This window comes from Mobula birostris, chromosome 1, assembly GCF_030028105.1.
Source record: "Mobula birostris isolate sMobBir1 chromosome 1, sMobBir1.hap1, whole genome shotgun sequence".
In the NCBI taxonomy this organism is placed as follows: domain Eukaryota; kingdom Metazoa; phylum Chordata; class Chondrichthyes; order Myliobatiformes; family Myliobatidae; genus Mobula; species Mobula birostris.
Genome location: NC_092370.1, coordinates 138,518,383 through 138,538,515, shown reverse-complemented (window position 1 = coordinate 138,538,515; position 20,133 = coordinate 138,518,383). Strand labels below are relative to the sequence as shown.

General features: G+C 45.9%; 1 protein-coding gene across 1 annotated transcript in view; it reads right to left on the bottom strand.

The window, feature by feature from the left end:
• The window catches only part of LOC140191760 (uncharacterized), a 40,683-nt gene extending 20,983 nt beyond the window's left edge, over positions 1-19,700 (bottom strand). Inside the window, exons 1-2 of the mRNA XM_072249517.1 lie at positions 19,684-19,700; positions 19,391-19,591 (exon numbers count right to left, since the gene is read on the bottom strand). Coding sequence (XP_072105618.1) covers positions 19,391-19,591; positions 19,684-19,700 — 218 coding nt within the window. The remainder of the gene's footprint in view (positions 1-19,390; positions 19,592-19,683) is intronic.
• Between the last annotated feature and the right edge of the window lie 433 nt (positions 19,701-20,133).

Here is a 20,133-nt window from a genome sequence, read left to right as displayed (position 1 = left end):
TGAAGGGTGAATAAAATAGCGTGTTAAAAAAAGAGCAGCTGGCACAAATTAGTAGGCCTGAACATTGGTTTATTTACCACTCTTGGGCCTCAATGCTTTAAACCAGCCTGAAGTCTGCCCCAGTGCTCACTCTTCACTAAACCATCATTAGTAGTATCAGTAACTAGAAACTGAAATTTGTAGACATTAACATTTTAAGTGGAATTTACCAGAAAAATCACAAAGAAAGAATTCACTTTTTATTCACTTCATTGAGAATTTCATAAGCAAAGCTGTTGGCTTAGGTGTCACCCTTTATAAATCAACTGATTTACTAAACTGTGAATGTCGTGATACTTTGTTCCAAAATCTATTCTCAATTGAAAAAAAAATCAAAGAATAACAACAGACTCAGGAAATCTGCAATTAAAAAAAAAACAGAATGTTCTGGAAAAACTATCAAACAGCATCAGAAAGAGAAGCAGATTCAATGTTTCAGATTTCAGACCCTTCATCAGAAGTGGAAGAAGGGAAGACAAAAGTTAACTTTCAGTAGCAAAGCAAGCGGAGTAGGGACAAGGAAATTAATCATTTCCCTAATAGGGTGAGACCAAATGTACTATTGCGGCAGGTAGAATCAGATTTTGCTGCTTTGTCTGTGTGGTCTGTTGCTGACAACAAGCCTGTGGGACATAACCAGCAGGCCAGACAATACTAATAGAAAGAGAAAATAAAAAGAGCAAAAACCACACATGGATGATTGGCAGAAATGGCTGGTTTTGATATAAGCAGAACAAAAGAAAGATTGAGTCTGGTATGCTGCAATGTGCCAAGATGGAAGATGAATTGCTCTTCCTCAGACTTCCTTTGAATTTCACTCAAAGCTCACAGAAAGATGGATCAGAATGGGAGGGGAATGGGAAAATAAAATGATAGGCAATCAGAAGCACAAGGTCACTTCTGAACAGAGTTGCTTTTCCAAGTCTTCACCAAAATGTTTGCTTCCTTCGCAGCACAGGCCATATTGTGAAACGTAAAGAGTACAGTGGGCTGAAAGAAGTGCAACTGAATTGTGGCCTCACCTAGAAGGACTGTTTGGATTCTAGAAAGGGAGGAGGTGCAAGGAAAGGTGCTGAGTCTCTTACATCTTCTCTCCATTTGTGACATTCGGCCACATCTGTTTGACCCATTATAGGAAGGATGTAAGAGAAAACAAGGCAGACTACTCATACTGATACTGATCCTGGCTCCCTCCAGTGAAAACACAAAATCATCCAAATATTTGGAACAGGAATGTTATTCATGCCCAGGATGGCTGTATGCTGTTTAATAGAGCAGAGACAGAATAAGACAGCTGCTCAAAGTTCCATCTCCCTAAGGTGCTATTAAGTCACCATGCAAGATGTTGCTCTATCTATGTCAGGAAATGTAGAGGAAGCTTGAATTGAAAGTATAGCTGAGGAAATGAATTAGCAGTAAATGATATTTTACTAATAAACTGCAAAATAATGCTACAAGGACCCACCAAACAGAAGGGAACAGACATTTAAAGGACAAGGCAACAAGGTAAATGAAGGCTAGATGCAATTGCTTGAGGCCAGCTGGTTCAATGAATGAATGAAGAACATTGGACAAAGTTTAAAAAGGCTGCAAGTGATGAGTTAGAAAATGAGCAGCAGGTGACTCCTGTTTGCTGGGTGGAGACTGGGAGGTGACTGTCTTTGCAGGCCTAACAGGACCCCTCATCCAGCAGCCAGCAGAACGAGCTGGATAGGTCCGGTAGAACTCCTTGATAAGCGTTGAATCCAAGCCAAAACAGGATGGCACCTGAGACCTCACCCCCAGGCCGTGACCTACCCAGTCATCCAGGTACTGCACACCCCATCCACAATGATGTATCCATCAACTGGCGGACCATGTACACTGGACCATCTTCATTGGTTCTGAAAGATGCAAGCCTAGGTAGGTTGACAGGTCCATGGACAATGGGCTTGATGCAGGACATGTAGGTGTGATCCTGAGAGATGGTCGCAGCTGGAGATGCTAGGTAACAAGGTTGATGCAATGGGTAGTTTTAAAGGGACCAATGAACTGAGGCAAGAGCTTGTGGGAGTCAATGCGACGGGACAGATCTCAGGTGGACAGCCAGATGAGTACCCAGGAAGGAGTATTCTGCCAAAGTGGCAATGGCAGTAGGCCTAGCAGCAGTAGGCATGACTGGTAGCTATGATGGCTCTCCATCGTCAAGACTGGCGTTGGCAATGTCGGAACCCAGGTGGAGAAGAAAGACAGACTCCGATGTAGAGATACCAACCAGAGTTTATCCAACAGAACATAGGAGGCTCAGCTGAGCGGCACAGTGAGGCTTATCATTCTCAAAACTAGGATCCCATGACTAGCACCAATTGGGTGTCTGCTTATATAACACAACTAACAAGGAATCCTCAAGGAACTCCAAATGCTTCCAGTTTAAGATTACACTGGTTATGCCCAGCAACTACTTATTGGCAGCAAAAAAAAATAAAGCAAAGAAAGCTACTGAATACACTTTATTAATAATGACCATTGCTAACAACAGAGAGGAGAGTGGTGGCAGTTGTGGAGGTGCAGGGAAGGCCTGCTCACGGTAAGTGAAGGTGGAGACAGGATTGAAGCAGAGCTAAGGCAGAGTTGTGGCATCCGCAAGAGTGAGGTAAGTCCTAACATCGATTTAAGTGCAAGTCCGAAGTGGAAAGTTCAGGTATGAGTAACAGAGGTCCAAGAGACAAGAACAATCTGATTTTGGGATAATTTAAGCAGATTGAAAAGGTCAGGGTGTTGGGATGGGTGGTGAGGCGAGGACTGGTTCTGCCCAGTTCTGTTCGCTGCTCCACAATGTTTTTCTCAACTCCGTGCTGAACTGAGGCTGTGTCCCACTACAACTGCAGTGATGTCTGGCATTGCATTTGTGGTCTCACAATGTTCATTTGGCTCTATGATGAACTGAGGCTGTGCTCACTACAACTGCAGTGATGCCTGGCTTTGTGTCTTTCTAAACTTCAGTTCTGAAGCTGTTTGCTTATTTTTTTTGTTTACATGATTTGTTATTTTTCTCTCTCTCTCTGCATATTTGGGTGTTTGGCAGTCTTTTCTAATGGGTTTGTTTGAGGTTTCTTTGTTCTGTGGCTGCCTGTAAGGAAACAAATCTCAAGGTTGTATACTGTATACGTACTTTTAACTTTGAATTTTGAACTTTGAAATGATTAATGGCTCTCATTAAACAACAATTAACCAATTAATGTGCTCTGAAAACCTTGGAGCCCAATGCTCTTTCACCTCCACACAACCCCAAAGAGGTCATTACACTAACCCCTCCCCATGGTTGGCATCTGACAGCCAGGGAGACCAGAAAACTCAAGAGAAACATGGGAGCTTGAGAAAGAATGGGGAACTTGAGAGAGAATGGGGAACTCAGAGACACCTGGGAACTCAAGAGAGAACAGGGAACTCCGCGAGACTTGGAAATCCGAGAAAGAACGGGGAACTGTAGAAAGACCTGGAAATCTTGACAGGTACTTGGAAAACCTCAAGAAGGATTTGGGAACCTCAAGAAAGACTTGATAACCTCAAGACAGGGAGAACATAACAAAAACCTTGAAAAATTTGAAGAAGCCTTGGAAACACTGAATAAACATCAGAAGCATTGAAAAACCTCAGAAACTTTGAATAGTCCTCAGAACCCTAGAAGGCCATGGAAAAACCTAGAGAACCTAATTGACCTTGAAAACCCTGGTGAACTTGGAGGACAAACAAGAGAAAATCTGCAGATGCAGGAAATCAAAGCAACATACACAAAATATAGTCCTGCCAAAGGGTCTTGTCCCGAAATGTCGACTGTACTCTTTTCCATCAATGCTGCCTGGCCTGCTGAGTTCCTCCAGCATGTTATGTGTGTTGCTTGAACTTTGAGTACCTTGAGAACTGGGGATGTCTAGACCTTATACTTTATTGTCGCCAAACAATTGATACTAGAGCGTACAATCATCACGGTGATATTTGGTTCTGCACTTCGCGCTCCCTGGAGTACAAGTCGATAATAAAAATTTAAATTATAAACCATAGATAGAAAAGGGAAAGTAAGGTAGTGCAAAAAGAAAAGAGGCAGGTCCAGATATTTGGAGGGTATGGCCCTGATCCAGGTCAGGATCCGTTCAGCAGTCTTAGCACAGATGGAAAGAAGCTGTTCCCAAATCTGGCCGTACGAGTCTTCAAGCTCCTGAGCCTTCTCCCAGAGGGAAGAGGGACAATAAGTGTGTTGGCTGGGTGGGTCGTGTCCTTGATTATCCTGGCAGCACTGCTCCGATAGCGTGCGGTGTAAAGTGAGTCCAAGGATGGAAGATTGGTTTGTGTGATATGCTGGGCTGTGTTCACAATCTTCTGCAGCTTCTTCCGGTCTTGGACAGGACAACTTCCATACCAGGTTGTGATGCACCCTAGAAGAATGCTTTCTATGGTGCATCTATAAAAATTAGTGAAGGTTTTAGGGGACAGGCCATATTTCTTTAGCTTTCTCAGGAAGTAAAGGCACTGGTGGGCCTTCTTGGCAGTGGACTCTGCTTGGTTGGACGAAGTCAAGTCATTTGTGATATTGACCCCAAGGAACTTAAAGCTTTTGACCTGTTCCACTTGCACACCACCGATATAAATGGGGTCATGTGGTCTGCTACTCTTTCTGAAGTCAACAACCAATTCCTTCATCTTGCTGACGTTGAGGGATAGGTTATTGTCTTCGCACCGTGCCATCAGGTTCTTAATTTCCTCTCTTTACTCAAACTCATCATTACCCGAGATAAGGCCTGCAATTGTGGTGTCATCAGCAAACTTATATATTGAGTTTGCTAGGAACTTGGCTACACAATCATAGGTGTACATTGAGTACAGCAGAGGGCTGAGTTCACAGCCTTGTGGGGCACCGGTGCTCAGAGTGATTGTAGAGGAGAGCTTGTCCCCTATTTTTACAGCCTGGGTCCTGTCTGTGAGGAAGTTGAAGATCCAGCTGCAGACCTGAGTGCTAACGCTTAGGTTCTGGAGCTTAGGAATCAGTTTATTTGGAATGATGGTATTAAAGGCAGAGCTGTAGTCAGTGAAAAGGAGCCTTACATATGCGTCTTTATTCTCCAGTTGTTCTAAGGAGGAATGTAGGGCCAGAGAGATGGCATCCGCCGTTGACCTGTTGCTCTGGTAGGCGAATTGCCGTGTCGAGGTTGACCTTGAAATATCCTTAAAAATAGGCTAGAGAACATTGGAATCTGGACTTGAGAAACTCAGAACGTTGCAAAGAAAATTTCAGAAAGTGGACTTGGAAGGTGGACTTGAGAAATGTGGAACGTATACTAGAACCACGCAGAATGTAGACTACAAACATTATGAATGTAAACTTGTGAATCTCGAAATGTGGACTTGAGAATCAATGGCATTCTCACCTATAGATAACTGATGTCAAATCACCACTGTTCAACCTTTGATGTCTTGGTGGAATCACTCTGTCACGGTGCGTGCTGGCAAATGTCAGAACCCAAGTGCAGAGGAAAGACAGGCTCCAAAGTAGAAACAGCAGCCAGAGTTTATATAGTCAACGTCGAACAGAATTCCAACAGGTGGCTCAGCCAAGCAACACTATGAGACGTAATAGTGGGGACAGGGATGGGCGAATGAAGCCTTGTTGTAGTACTTTGACAATGTCGTCACTCATGGCTTGGGGCTCAGGAGAGGAGAGGGAGAACAAAGGACCTTAGGAGCAGTGGTACCCAGGAAGACGTGGATTACACAGTTGTGTGGTCTGTCAGGTGGCAGGGCACTGGCTTTCTTTTTACTGAAGGCAATGGCTAAGTCGTGGTATTCTTGTGGGAGTTTGGTGAGATCGAGAGTTCCTCTGTCTCCATGGATTAATGAGGTGATGACAGATGAGGTTGTAGGCAGGTGGTCCAGCAGGAGGGTCCCCAGCTCAGCAATGAAGCAGATAAACAGGCAAAGTGATGGCTGACAGTGGTGATCCAGGGGCAACCCAAAATGAGAAGAGTGTTGGGTGAGTCGTTAAGGGGGAATTGGATGGATTCGCCATTCTCTGCAATGCTCTGTGCATAGGCCTTGTGCGTGCTCTAACCAAGCCAGACCCCAAGGGACGCCTGTCGATGGCCGTGGTGCGGAAAGGGTGAGAGATAGACTCAGAAGGGAATGCAGGCTGCACATACAGATTCCGGGCCAGAAAGTTGCCTGCTACGCTGCAAACCACCAGAGCTTCCTGTGCACGCAGGACAGGGAGAGTGAGCTGGGCTATGGTGCTGGCATGAGAGGCTGCGGGTAGCTTACCAGATAGAAGGCCCCTCGCCTCTACCTAGAGGTGCCATTTTCCCGGATGCAGTGGGCATTTGATGTGTGGGTGCATCAGCGGCTCTGCAGTAAGCACACAAGTTCTTCCTCAAACAAAACTCACACTCTTGGGGAGTAGAGGGAGTTCTCCATAACGGCATGGGTTCTGGAGTGTTGATAATGAGGGTCCTACAGCCTGAAATAGTTCTGTGAATGAACCTGGGGTTCTGGATGATGACCAGGAGTGTTGTTGCATATCAATTCAGAAGGCCAGAGAGATGAGGTTTTCAAGTCCAGTGGGCACCTCAAAAGTTGACGGCTCACCTTTCAAGTGTTCCAGGAGTCTGTGACGATAATGGGCCAGCAAGACTTCCACATTCCAGCCATAGTCCACTGCGAGGGTCCTGAATCCACAGAGAAATCCAGCTCCGAGCGTGAGCCCTAATGCAGGCCAAGTATCTGTTCCACTGCCTCCCTTCCTCTTCCCAACGCACCTCAGCAAAGAATTCTTCATATTTACCGCAAATGATGGTTTTGTTATCCCATTTAGCGGCAGACCAGGTCAGAGCTCGCTCAGTCAGGAGAGAGATGACAAAGGCAATTCTGGCAGAGTCCGTAACATACAGAGATGGCTGGAGACTCGGAGTGTGAGACGCACTGGGAGAGGGAGTTGTAACATCGGGTTGGGAATCCATTGAAGCTTTCAGGCACTGGAATCTAGGGCTCTGGGGAAGGAGGTTGACTGGTGTGAGGTTGCGATACTGAGACAGAAAGTTGGTGGACAGAGATGAGCAGATGGTCAATGGTTTCCTGTTGCTTCGGGATTGTGTGCTCCTGTGGATGGACAACTTCCCTCAGGCAAGCATACTCTGCTGGGTCAATCACTGGTTTGCTCATCCTGTCAGAAGATGTAGAGGAGCTTTGAACCAAAAGCAGAGCAGTGGAGTCCATAAGACCATAAGATATAGGGCAGAATTAGGCCATTTGGCTCACTGCATCTCTTCTGCAGATGATTGAGCAGTCAACAATAACTTTAATAATAGACTGCAAAATGACAGGCCATGAGGGGTGACAAAACAAGAGAGAACAGGTAGTTAAAAGGCAATAAGGTAACTGAAGGCTACAAGAAGCTCGCTGAGGTTGGCTGTTTTGATGGTGGACAAAGGATTGTGGATGAGAGCTGGGTTCAAGGTTCAAGAGGATTTGATGAATACACTACGGTTGTTACAGACTTCATAAAAACATTTGCAGATGAGTGTGTCTGCAGAAAATCATTTAGACTCTTCACCAAACAGAAGCGTTCAGGTCTGGCAACCAAATGAAATGCAGGAGATCTAGGTATGAACACCAGAAAGCCATCTCATGTGCAAAGTGGCAATTCCAGACCACACATGAATCACTGAAGGCTGGCTGCCCGCTGTGAGAGGGCTAGAATGTTATCACCTCCCACAAAGTGAAACCAAGCAACACAGGTAACAACAAGGCTTTCGCACCCGGATGAGCTCAATGCATTTTATGCTCACTTTGGCCGTCAAAAGTCAGAGGCACCTTCACAAACTCCCACAGCCCCCAATAATCCTGTGATTTCAGTCTCTGAGACCAACATGGGAGCATCCCACAGTGGGGAGAATCCATGGAAAGCATCCAATCCAGACAGGGCACTTGTCCGAGTACTAAAGACCTGTGCTGATCAATTAGCTGGAGTGTTCACCGATATTTTTAACCTCCCGCTTCAGCAGTTTGAGGTACCCACCTGCTTCAAGCAGGCTTCAATTATGCCAGTACCTAAGAAGAACGTGGTAATCTGCCTCAATGACGATCATCCAACCGCTCTGCGATGAAATGATTTTTGAGCCTAGTGATGAAACATATGAACTCCTGCCTGAGAAGCGACTTGAATCTGCTGCAATTTGCCTACCATCACAACAGGTCAAGTTTAAGTTCGAGGTTAATTGTCTTCCAACCATACATGAATACCCATGAATACAGCCAAATGAAACAGCGTTAATCTGGGGCCAAGGTGCAAAAACACAGTACCAATAGTCATGCACAGCAGAAAGCATATATAGCACATATAAATGTAACCAGGTGACTGTTGAATATTATTCTTTATTGTTAAAAATTCACTTATATATTCACCCTAGTAATGCTAAAATAGCTGCCTGTACCTTTAAGAGGAAACAGTGAGGTCATTATGCATGTGTAGAGTAGAAAATAAGAGAGACAATGTTCTAGAAAGCATATGGAATGCTGAGAGCTGCTTTTCCCAGGTGTGCTGATCGTATGGTCAGTAAAGGTGAATAATATTCAATAATATTCATGTAGATTCGATTATACTTGCATGTAAACCAAGAATATTGATAATTTGACATGTGGATGATTTAAGTTTTCACGAGCAAGGTGTTGGCGTTGGATAGCGTGGTTGTGCACGTTCCTAATCAGCCTAGTTGGTTAGTCTTTCTAGTAATTTAACTACAAGGCAATATATTGTAAACGTTTTACGAAGGTTTATTTTTGTCTTACTTTATTATTTCATGACTGAATGTGAGTGTAACGGAGTAATGTGAATGTGTTAATCTCTGTGCACATAATGTGAGCGAGGAATACTCATCTCAGGGTCTAGTCTATACGAGTTTGGAAGTTAAGCACGTGTGTGCCGACATGAGTATATCTCTTAGTAAAGATGAGATGTTTTTATTCATATTTGGGATGTTGTGTACAAGGTACAGGTTTGGGGGATTCTAATGTTGTTTGTATTGTTCTATTTGGAATTGCCACTACTGTATTGGTTTAGTACATTTTGCTTTATTTATTTTCATACTGCATATGTAACTAGTTGATACACAAGTGCGTGGGCCAAATTTAAGCTGAGATTGTAACAGCAGGAACTGCTTTTGTTTAACTCATTTTGTTGTTTTTATTTTGATGCCCTCTTTCTGCATTAAAACATCTAAAAACAGATAAAGGAATTAAAGACCCGAAAAAGCATTTGTTGCCCTGAGTGTTTTTTTTTTCCCCGGGCTACAAAATGAGACATCAAGCACATATAAAACAGGACTAAAATACAGTCACACAAAAAATAGTCCAATTACAAGTCCATGAATGTTGCAGCAGTCTGCAGTTGAACATAATACAGCTTGTCTTCTGCCAAGCGACCACTGGGGGCAGCAATGACTCCAGTATGGACGCCATAATACACCACGTCCAGCACTCCAGTGGAGCACCGAACTCCAAAGTCTCCTCCGGGTGGCTGCAAACAGGCGCCACCATGGCTTGACGCCTCGAGACATCCAAGGTCATGCAGCTTCCCCGGGCACTCACCAATAAACCAATGAATTGGACCTGCAGCATTCTGCACCACTAATGCCTTGCATTCACAAGTAAAGCAACTAAGATAATCAGTCACCATTAGACTGCACACTGTATTTGTGCATCAACAGCTCTCTGACGTAGGCAACAGCACGATCTGCACCAGATCCAGTTCATTCAGGTTCTTCGCCAATGCGCTACTCGCTGATGGGGTTAACCTGCAGTACTTAATGACAAGCAAGGTTGTGCAATTGTAAAAACATATGGTAGAAATGACAATAACACCTTTGATTGATCCCCTGTAGGAGTCAGTGAAATTTAACACACCCCCATCTTATCAGAAGTCAAGAGCAGATTCCATTTCATTGGCTCTTCACTCAACCCTGGAACATCTGCACAGTGAAGGTGCAAACATCAGGAGACTCTTCATTAACTACAGCTCGGCATTGAATACTATCATCCCCTCAAAACTAATCAATAAGCTTCAAGACCTCCTTGAGCAACTGGATCCTCAATTTCCTCACTTGAAGATCCCAGTCAGTTCAGATTGGCAGCAACATCTCCTCCACAATCTCCATCAGCACAGGTGCAAGGCCGTTGCTTACCCCACTGCTCTGCTCACTTTACACATGACTGTGTGGCTAAACCCAGCTCCAATGCCATATTTAAGTTTGCTGAGGAAACCCACTGGCAGTGGCCGAATCAAATGTGGTGGGGTATCGGTATGTAAGAGGGAAACTGAAAATCTAGCTGAGTGGTGTCACAACAACCACCTCTCATTCAATGTCAGCAAGACCAAGGAGCTGATTATTGACTTCAAGAGGGGAAAACCGGAAGTCCATGAACCAGTCCTCATCAGGGGATCAGAGGTGGAGAGGGTCAGCAACTTTCAATTCCTCACTGTTATCATTTCAGAGGACCTGTTCCAGCAAGTAAGTGCCATTTTGAAGAAAGCACAGCAGTGCCTCTACATTCTTAGAAGTTTGCGAATATTCAGCATGTCATCTAAATCTTTTGACAAACTTCTGTTGACCAACACACACAAAATGCTGGAGGAACAGCAAGCTGAGCAGCATCCATGGAAAAAAGCGCAATCAACGTTTTGGATTTCCAGCATCTTCAGATCTTCTCTTGTCTTGTTTGTCAAACTTCTGTTGATGTGTGCTGGAGAGTATACCTCTGGTTGCATCGTGACCTGGTATGGAAACACCACTGCCCTTGAATGGAAAATCCTACAAAAAGTAGTGGATACAGCCCAGTACATCAGGGGTAGAGCACATCTATATGAAGTGCTGTTGCAGGAAAGCAGCATTCATCATCACGGGCCCTCAAGATCCAGGCCATGCTCTCTCCTCACAGTTGCCATCAGGAAGAATGTACAGGAGACTCAGGATCTACACTACCAGGTTCAGGAACAGTTATTACCCCTCAACAATCAGGCTCTTGAACTAGACAGGATAATTTCACTCAATTTCACTTGCCCCATCGCTGAACAGTTCCCATAACCTATGGACTCACTTTCAAGGACTCTTCATCACATGTTCTCCATAGTAATTAGTTGACCATCAATGTTGCATTCTAACTGGCTAGGTATGCAAGCCTGGGAAGTACAATATGGAGAGCAAGCTGTTGCCCACGTAGCAAGCTCCCCCTCTTCATGCATCTGATGAAGCCAAAGGAATGGCAAAGACTGACACAGTTTGGCACCAGCAGCAGTTTTCAGTCAGTGTTGAACCCAGGTTAGGACAGCTTTGGGGACTCCAGCTCTGGAGTTTTCCCTTGTGATTTACCCCCAAAGACTTCCCCATGAGTTGGTTTAGCCACAAGTTAGCAGAGGTTTGAGATCAGAGTTTTCCTTCTCCTAGATTAGCTGAGTTGTATATCGAACTGGGGAAGAAATGTGATCTAAGTGACTTTAACCGTGAAATGATTGTTGATGGCAGATGGAATGGTTTTAGTATCTCAAGGCTGATTTATACTTGTGTGTTAAATGTACACCGTAGGTACAGCGTAGCTGCAAACCCTACACTGTATCTATGCTGAACCCTACGCCATAGCCTAATGCCTACCTCTCCCAAAATGTAACTACGAGTCGCGGCATCGCAGACCGCCAACAGCTGTGATTGGTCCGCTTGGTAGCATCACATTTCCTCCTACACTGCAATAGCTTGTCATTGGGTGACTGAAGGGCAGGGAAGGAACTCTGGCTGCAATGCTTTCCATAAAGCTTTACAGACCTCCGAAATTATGGAGGACCCTGTGCTTGATGCCAGTTCGTAGCTAGCTGCTACAGCCTGTTGATTTCCACCAACTCAAATGGTGATTGCCAGTCTCTGAGTATACCGTGCGTACACTGATGCAAAATAAATGGTTGGAGACGATGAACCAAATCGTCAAATCTACCTGCCAACATCCGAAAATATTTGAAATACATTTCCTCGTCCACATTTCTCAGTTGCCAGACAAGCACAGAAAATTCACCCTCCTTCAATTTCAGTCGCCATTGTTTGAAGTTTGAGTTTCTTTGTGTTGAGTTTCAACATGAAGAAACTCAACACAGTGGCATAGAAACCCCGCCAACTAGCGTTTTGGCGGTGAATTGCAGAGTGATGCAGACACACCAACACACAAGTATAAATGCTCACAATGGCGTAGCCCACTTGCGAAGGCTACGGTGTAAGCCAGTACGCCCAAGTATAAATCAGCCTTCAGAAACAGCTCATCTACTGTGATTGTCATGCAAAGCAGTCTCTAGAGTTTACAGAGAATGGTACAAAAAGTAAAAACAGTGAGCAGCAGTTTCGTGGGTGAGAAATTGGGTTGCTAATGAGAGAGGATGGGAGAAAAGCCAGATTAGTGGAAATTGACAGAAACTAACTGAAATAACCACATATTACAATAATGGTGTGCAGATGAACATCTCTGAAAGCACAACATGTTGAACCTTGAAGTGGATGGGTACAGCAGCAGAAGACCATGAACATCCACTTAGTGGTCATTTTATTAGGTACAGGAGGTACTAAACAAATTGGCCACTAAGTGTATATTTCATTTTCAATAACGAGCTCTATAAAATAGTCTGTTCATTATCACTCCTTTACATTGCAACCATATTCTTTGCCTGACTATTAACAATATATTATTGGCATCAGAGGTAGTATATTTCATTGAAGTCTGACCGGTGAGGCTCTGCTCAGTGCTCAGGATGAAACAAATGTATGCTGCAAAGCAGCAGAATTTCAAATGTCACACTTGCATGCCACATTCTCATTGTTACATCTGCAGATGTATCAAGCAAAAGATTTCAAAATCTACCACACTGACATTTGGCACACTTGGCTCTATTTCCCCGAAATCCAAATTGAATTTTATCAACTCTGGATTGTGGGAGAGTAAGGTGTCAGCAGCGTTCACTGACACCTGGTTATCAAAGTAGAGAGCTGGTTATGTTGTCTCAAGGGAAGTGTGAATGCCTTGCAGCAGGAGAGTGCTTGGAATCTATAACGGTGTAGATAAAAGTGAAAGCAAACACTCTGTCTATCATGATGCTGACTCAGTGAAGTAAGGTCTCATTGAAACTGAATGCTGCCATTAATCTGGTAAATGTAGACTGCATGATAATCCCAACCTTCAAAAAGAAATCTTTCCTGACTGACAAACCCAATTCCCTGTTTCAATTTCTCCCGACTAGCTCCCAAAAAAGCTCAGCGACCTGACTCAATGTCAAATAAATCTGTATTGAAAGATGGCCGCAACACAGGTTCTCTGCTGCCGGATTCCAACGGATTTTAACTGAAGCTAGCTTATAAGTAAGGCTGTGTACTGGTTATGTGATATAGCCTAGCGGTTAGTGTAACATTATTAGTTTTCTTGACACAGGTTCAATCCCTACCGCTGTCTGTACGTTCTCACCATTATTGCATTGATTTCCTCCAGGTGTTCCGGTTTCCTCCCAGATGCCAAAGACGTGCGGGTTGGTAGGTTAATTGAACACACAGTGTTAATGGATGTCACGGGCTCATTGGCTCAGAAGGGCCTGTTAGTTGCTGCATCTCTAAATAAATAAACAAACAAAAAAATAAAGGTAGCTCAGGTTCCATTGTGGGTCATGGTGTTAAGTTGAACCTTGACAAAATACTAGTTAGGCCAAAAATGGAACCCTCTGCCAAATTCTGGTCCCCGCTCTGTCACCAGATGTGAAGGCCAAGGCAAGAGCGCAGAAAAGACTGACTAGTGTGTTTGTAGGGATGAATGCAACGCTGTTTACTATTGTAAAGAGTTACTAAGATAGCTTTCATTAGGGGAGAGAGGGCTGAGAGAAGATGTAATAGAAGAAATGAAATGTCCAAGATAGAATAGATGGAGAGAAGGTGTGCCTGTTGGTGGGGGGATTGTAAATGAGATTATTACAGAAGAAACAGACAAAAGGATGGAAATCACAGTGAATAAGTGATTTCCTATGGTTAATTCAGATACTTTACAGGTAGACCATAAGACCATAAGACATAGGAGCAGAATTAGGCCATCTGCCCATTGAGTCTGCTCCGCCATTCCATCATGGCTGATCTTTCTTTCTATCTCCTCCTCAACCCTAGTTCCCAGCCTTCTCCCGGTAACCTTTGATGTAATGTAAACAAGAACATATCAATCTCTGCCTTAGATACACCCAATGACTTGGCCTCCACTGCTGCATGTGGCAACAAATTCCACAAGTTCACCACCCTTTGGCTAAAGAGTAGTTTGCCTTGACGTAACCACATAGATCCCACAGCCAAAAAAGCTCTTCTTCCCCAGGAGTCTACAGAAATTTACAGGTCTCCTTTGACCCTTATTGTTTTTTATTGACACACCAGAGAAACTGTCCTACCTGGATACATCATGGTTTGGTATGGCAACTGCTCTGCCCATGAACACAAGTAACTGCAGAGAATTGTGGACATAGCTCAGCATATCACAGAAACGAGTCTCCCCTCCACAAGCTGTCTCTAATTCTTGCTGCCTAGGTGAAGCAGCCAGCATAAACAAAGAACTCACGCATCCCAGATATTCTCTCTTCTACCTCCTCCCATTGGGCACAAATAATGGGTGTGTGGAGATGAAAGTACTTGGTAGGCATCTCACCTTCTTGTCCTGTACCTAATTTTAAGGTTAAATCTGGTTTCTACAAATATACAGGTACATTACAGGCTGGTCAATGAAGTTATAGTTTACATCCTATATTTTGGGTCAGTCTTCACTATGGAAGACACTGGCAGCATTTTTAGAAAAATGGGGCAGAAATGAATTTAATTGCTATAAGAAAGGAGAAGATGCTTTGGAAGGTGAAAGGTCTCAAGGTGGATAAGTCACCTGGACCAGATGGACTACACCCCAAGTTTCTGCTAGAGGTAGCTGAAGAGATTGTGGAGTCATTACTAATAATCTTCCAAGAATCACTAAGATTCTTGAACGGTTCCAGTAGGATAGAAAATTGTAAATGTCACTCCACCCTTTAAGAACAGAGAGGGGCAAAAGACAGGAAATTATATATCAGTTAACCTGACCTTGGTGGTTAACAAGATGTTAGCGTCCACTATTAAGGATGATGTTTTAAGGTATTTGATGGCACATGATAAAATAGGCAAAAGTCAGCATGGTTTCCTTGAGGGGAAATCTTGCCTGACAAATCTGTAAGAATTTTTGAGGAAATAATAGACAAGATAGTCAAATGAGAGTAAGTGGATGCCATTTACCTGGATTTTCAGAAGGTCTTTACAAAGAGCCACACATGAGGTTGATAAACAAGAGCCCATGGCATTAAAGGAAAAGTACCAGCATGGACAGAAGATTGCCTGATTGGCAGAAGACAAAGAAAGGGAATAAACAAGCCTTTTATGGCTGGCTGCCGGAGACTAGTGATGTTCTACAGGGGTCGGTATTGGATTCACTACTTTTCATGTTATATATTAATGATTTGGATGATGGAATTAATGGCTTTGTGGTCAAGTCTGCAGATGATACAAAGTAGGGCGATTGATTATTGACTACAAGTCCACCTTCAATACTATAATTCCAAGCAAACTCATCTCCAAACTCCTAGACCTAGGGCTCGACACCCCTGTTTGCAACTGTATCCTTGATGTCCTGACCAACAAACCATAGTAAGTAAGGATAGGCAGCAACATCTCCACCACAATTATTGTCATCACTGCTACTCCATGAGGCTACATCCTCAACTTCTTATTCTAATCTCTATATACCCAGAATAGTGGGCCAAATTGTGCTCTGACTCCATAAACAAGTTTGCAGATGACACCACTGTAGTGGGCAAATCTCAGATAACAATGAGTTGCAGTCCTGCAAGGAAAGTTGAGTGAAATAGCATCATGGCAACAACCTTTTCCTCAATTTCAACAAAACATAAAAGCTGGTCATTGACTTCAGGAAGGGGTGAGGTAGTGCGCATGCTCCTACTTACATCAACAGAGATGAGGGAGAGTGGGTTGAGAGCTTCAAGTTCCCAGTTCCCAGAACATCACCAATGGCCTGTCCTGGTCCAATCACATTGATACCACAGCCAAGAAAACTCACCAGTAACTCAACTTCCTCTGACGGCTGAAGTAATTAAGCAAGTTCCTGTCATGGTCCCTTCTGGCAATCCCCCACCTTGCCATTTGCCTCAAGATTTGGGCCTCCATCACCTCATTTAGATTCCAATCATTCCCAGCTACCACTAACTACACGCACCTGCTTACCATCAAACTGTAGGATAAAAACCCTGTGACCACAGCAAAAAGCTGCCAGACAGACAGACAAAAGGCTGCCAGTTCGTTGGTCGACTCTTGTGAGAATAAACCTTGTTTTCTATTCCTGAGATCTGTTAGTTCTAAACTTTGCATTGTCTCCTGGATATCGGCTCCCCGTTCGCAGTGGTGGTACGCCTAACGACTCTGCCTCAACATTTGTGTCCTACACTTGGGTTCATCCGTAGCCACGTCCTTGCAACAGAACGAACTGGCCAAGCATGAGCCCAGCGGACACAGACTCCGTGCAACAGGCCCTGGTCAGCCAGGGCTACCTATTGGGCGCCCACGACCGACTACTTCGGGAAATCACAGTAAACCTTCGGAAACTGTCCACGAATGTACAGAATTTCAGTGAACAAGCAGACTAGCTCTCTGCTTCTGTTCCTTCCAAGAACGCTGGCTACCCAAACTGCACCGCTTGGGATGGCTTCACCCCTGGAATCAGCAACGCCAGCCCCTCGCGAGCTGTATGTTCCCGAGCCCGAACCCTACACCAGGGACCTAGGTAGGTGCCGGGCTTTCCTGTTACAACGCTCCCTAGTTTTTAAGCTGCAGCTACGAACCTACACTTCTGATAAATCAAAGATTGCATACATCGTGGGGCTGCCACGAGGGGATGCCTTGGCTTGGGCAACCGCGATATGGGACAACTGACCAGAGATTTGTTCCTCCTACTCCTCATTTATTGCTGAAATGAGGAAAGTATTCGAGCAATCCAGTCGGGGTAAGGACGTCGCGAAACGGTTACTTTTCGTCAAGCTTCACGAAGTGTGCCCAGTATGCCATTGAGTTCCAGACCTTGGCTGCAGACTCCGGGTGGAATGACGAGGCCCTACGGGAGGTGTTCCAACAGGGCCTGTCGGACAAGATAAAGGATGAGCTGGCCGCGAGGGACGACACAGACGGTCTGAACTCGTTAGTATCGCTAGCCATTCGATTAGATTATCGACTTCAGGAGCGTGTGAGAGAAAAGCCCCGTCGCCTCGCTCCTCGTGTCAGCCAACGTCCCACTTTACCATCTTCTATCAGCACTAACCTCTCTTCCCCCTGTTCCTCGCAGAGATCCGGCTCCTGTGCTGGTGAATCTAACGACCCTCCCCTTCAGCAACCCAGACTCGGATGCAGATCCCGGCAACCGTGAATTACCAACAACTGTCCCTGTCCCTGTCCGCTTTGGTGGATTCCGGTGCTGAGGGCAATCTGCTGGACGAAGAGATAGCACTCAGGCCGGAATACCTCGTAAGCCGCTAACCACCCCCCTGGAGGCCTGGGCCTTGGACGGAAAGCTGCTGGCTCGGTTGACCCACCGTACGCTGCCCCTGACCTTAATCCAATCCGGCATCCATCGGGAGGAGGTAAGATTCAACCTCATTCATTCACCTCAAGCCCCGATAGTTCTAGGGTATCCATGGCTGACCCAACACAATCCCCCATATCGACTGGTCTATCGGGAGGACAGCAAAATGGAGTTGATCTTGCCATGCCAACCATTTGCGGTCGGCCCCATCCTTCAGAGAGGCTACCGCGACCCCGCCTGTGTTGGAACTCCTCGACTTGTCCCGCGTCCCCACAGAGTACCATGACTTGGGACAGGTGTTCAGTAAACAACGGGCCCTTTCCCTGCCTCCATATCGCCCATATGATTGTGCCATCGACCTTCTCCCCGGGACCCCGCTACCCACCAGTCGCCTTTTTAACCTATCCCGACCGGAGAGGGAAGCAATGGAGAAATACATTAGCGAGTCGCTCCCGGCGGGCATTATCAGGTCTTCATCCTTCCCGGTTTCTTTTTCGTAGAAAAGAAGGACGGGACGCTTCACCCTTGTATCGACTACCGAGGCTTAAATAACATAACAGTTAAGAACGAGTACCCTCTACCACTGACGAAGGGTCTCGGCCTGAAACGTCGACTGCACCTCTTCCTAGAGATGCTGCCTGGCCTGCTGCGTTCACCAGCAACTTTTATGTGTGTTACCCTCTACCACTCATTAGTTCGGCTTTTGAGCCACTGCATGAAGCCACTATCTTTTCAAAGTTGGACGTTCGCTACACCTACCATTTAGTCAGGATAAGAGAGGGGGACGAATGGAAGACAGCCTTCAATACACCTCAGGGTCACTTTAAATATTTGGTCATGGCGTTTGGCCTCACTAATGCTCCCGCGATTTTCCCAAACCCTGATCAATGATGTACTGAGGGACTTTATCAATCGATTCGTACTTGTTTACCTTGACGACGTCCGAATATTTTCTAGCAGACCCCAAGAACACGTCCGTCAGGTCCTCCAGAGACTATGGGGAAAAACAGTTATTTGCTAAGGCGGAGAAATGCGAGTTCCACGTTCCTTCGGTCAGCTTCCTAGGCTATATCACTGAAAGCGGGCAGGTAAAAGCAGACCCCGACAAGATCCGGGCAGTGGAAGAATGGCCTCGACCCACGACACGTAAACAACTTCAACGGTTCCTGGGGATGTTAAACTCCTATCGTAGATTCATCAGAGACTACAGTCAAGTGACGGCCTCCCTTACCCGGCTTACCTCGCACCGTTTTGCTGGGACTCCGAAGCGGACTCGGCATTCACCGACCTGAAGAGGCGTTTCACCACCACTCCCATCCTGGTCCATCTGGACCCATCACGTCAATTCATTGTTGAGGTGGATGCCTCTGACTCCGGGGTAGGAGCGGACCTATTCCAACGGTCAAGGTCGGACGGAAAGCTTCACCCCTGCGCCTTCTACTCTCGCCGACTGTCCCCCGCAGAGCGGAATTAGGACGTGGGGAATCGGGAACTGCTGGCGGTCAAACTAGCACTGGAAGAATGGAGGCACTGGTTGAAGGGGGCAGAACACGCGTTTGTGGTATGGACTTATCATAAGAACCTGGGGTATATTCAGACCGCCAAACGATTGAACTCCCGCCAGGCACGTTGGGCATTGTTTTTTGGTCGGTTCGAGTTTACCCTCACGTACCGTCCAGGATCCAAGAACGGGAAGCCGGACGCGCTGTCCCGCCAGCAGGACTCCAAGGATAACACCTCCAGTCCCGAGACTATCCTCCCAGCTTCCTGCGTGGTTGCCACCCTCACTTGGGAGATCGAGGCTAAAGTAAAGGAAGCCCAGCGGGACAACCGACCCGGCCAATGGACCCGGCGATCGCCTGTACGTGCCCGCCTCCGTCAGGTCCCAGGTTCTCCAATGGAGACACATCCCGGTTCGCCTGCCACCCCGGAAGTGATCGGACCCTGGCTCTCATGAGGAAGCACTTTTGGTGGCCGTCCATGGAGGGGGACACCCGTTTTATGTCTCAGCTTGATCCATCTGCCCGAGGAAAGGTCTCATGGACCACCTGCGGGACTACTTCGTCCTCTACCTGTCCCTGGTCGTCCCTGGTCACACATCGCCTTAGACTTCGTCACCGGTCTATCCCCTTCCCGCGGAAACACTACAGTCCTCACCGTGGTAGACCGATTCGATTCTCTAAGGCGGTGCACTTTGTGGCCCTCCCTAAACCTCCTTCCTCTCAGGAAACCACAGATCTTCTCGTCCGCCACGTCTTCCGCCTCCACGGAATCCCCGCGGACATCGTCTCCGATCGAGGTCCCCAGTTTGTCTCCCAAGTATGGAAGGCCTTCTGCCTAGCCTTGGGCGCATCGGTCAGCCTGTCTTCCGGCTTCCACCCCCAGACGAACGGGCAAACCAAGACCTGGAGGCGA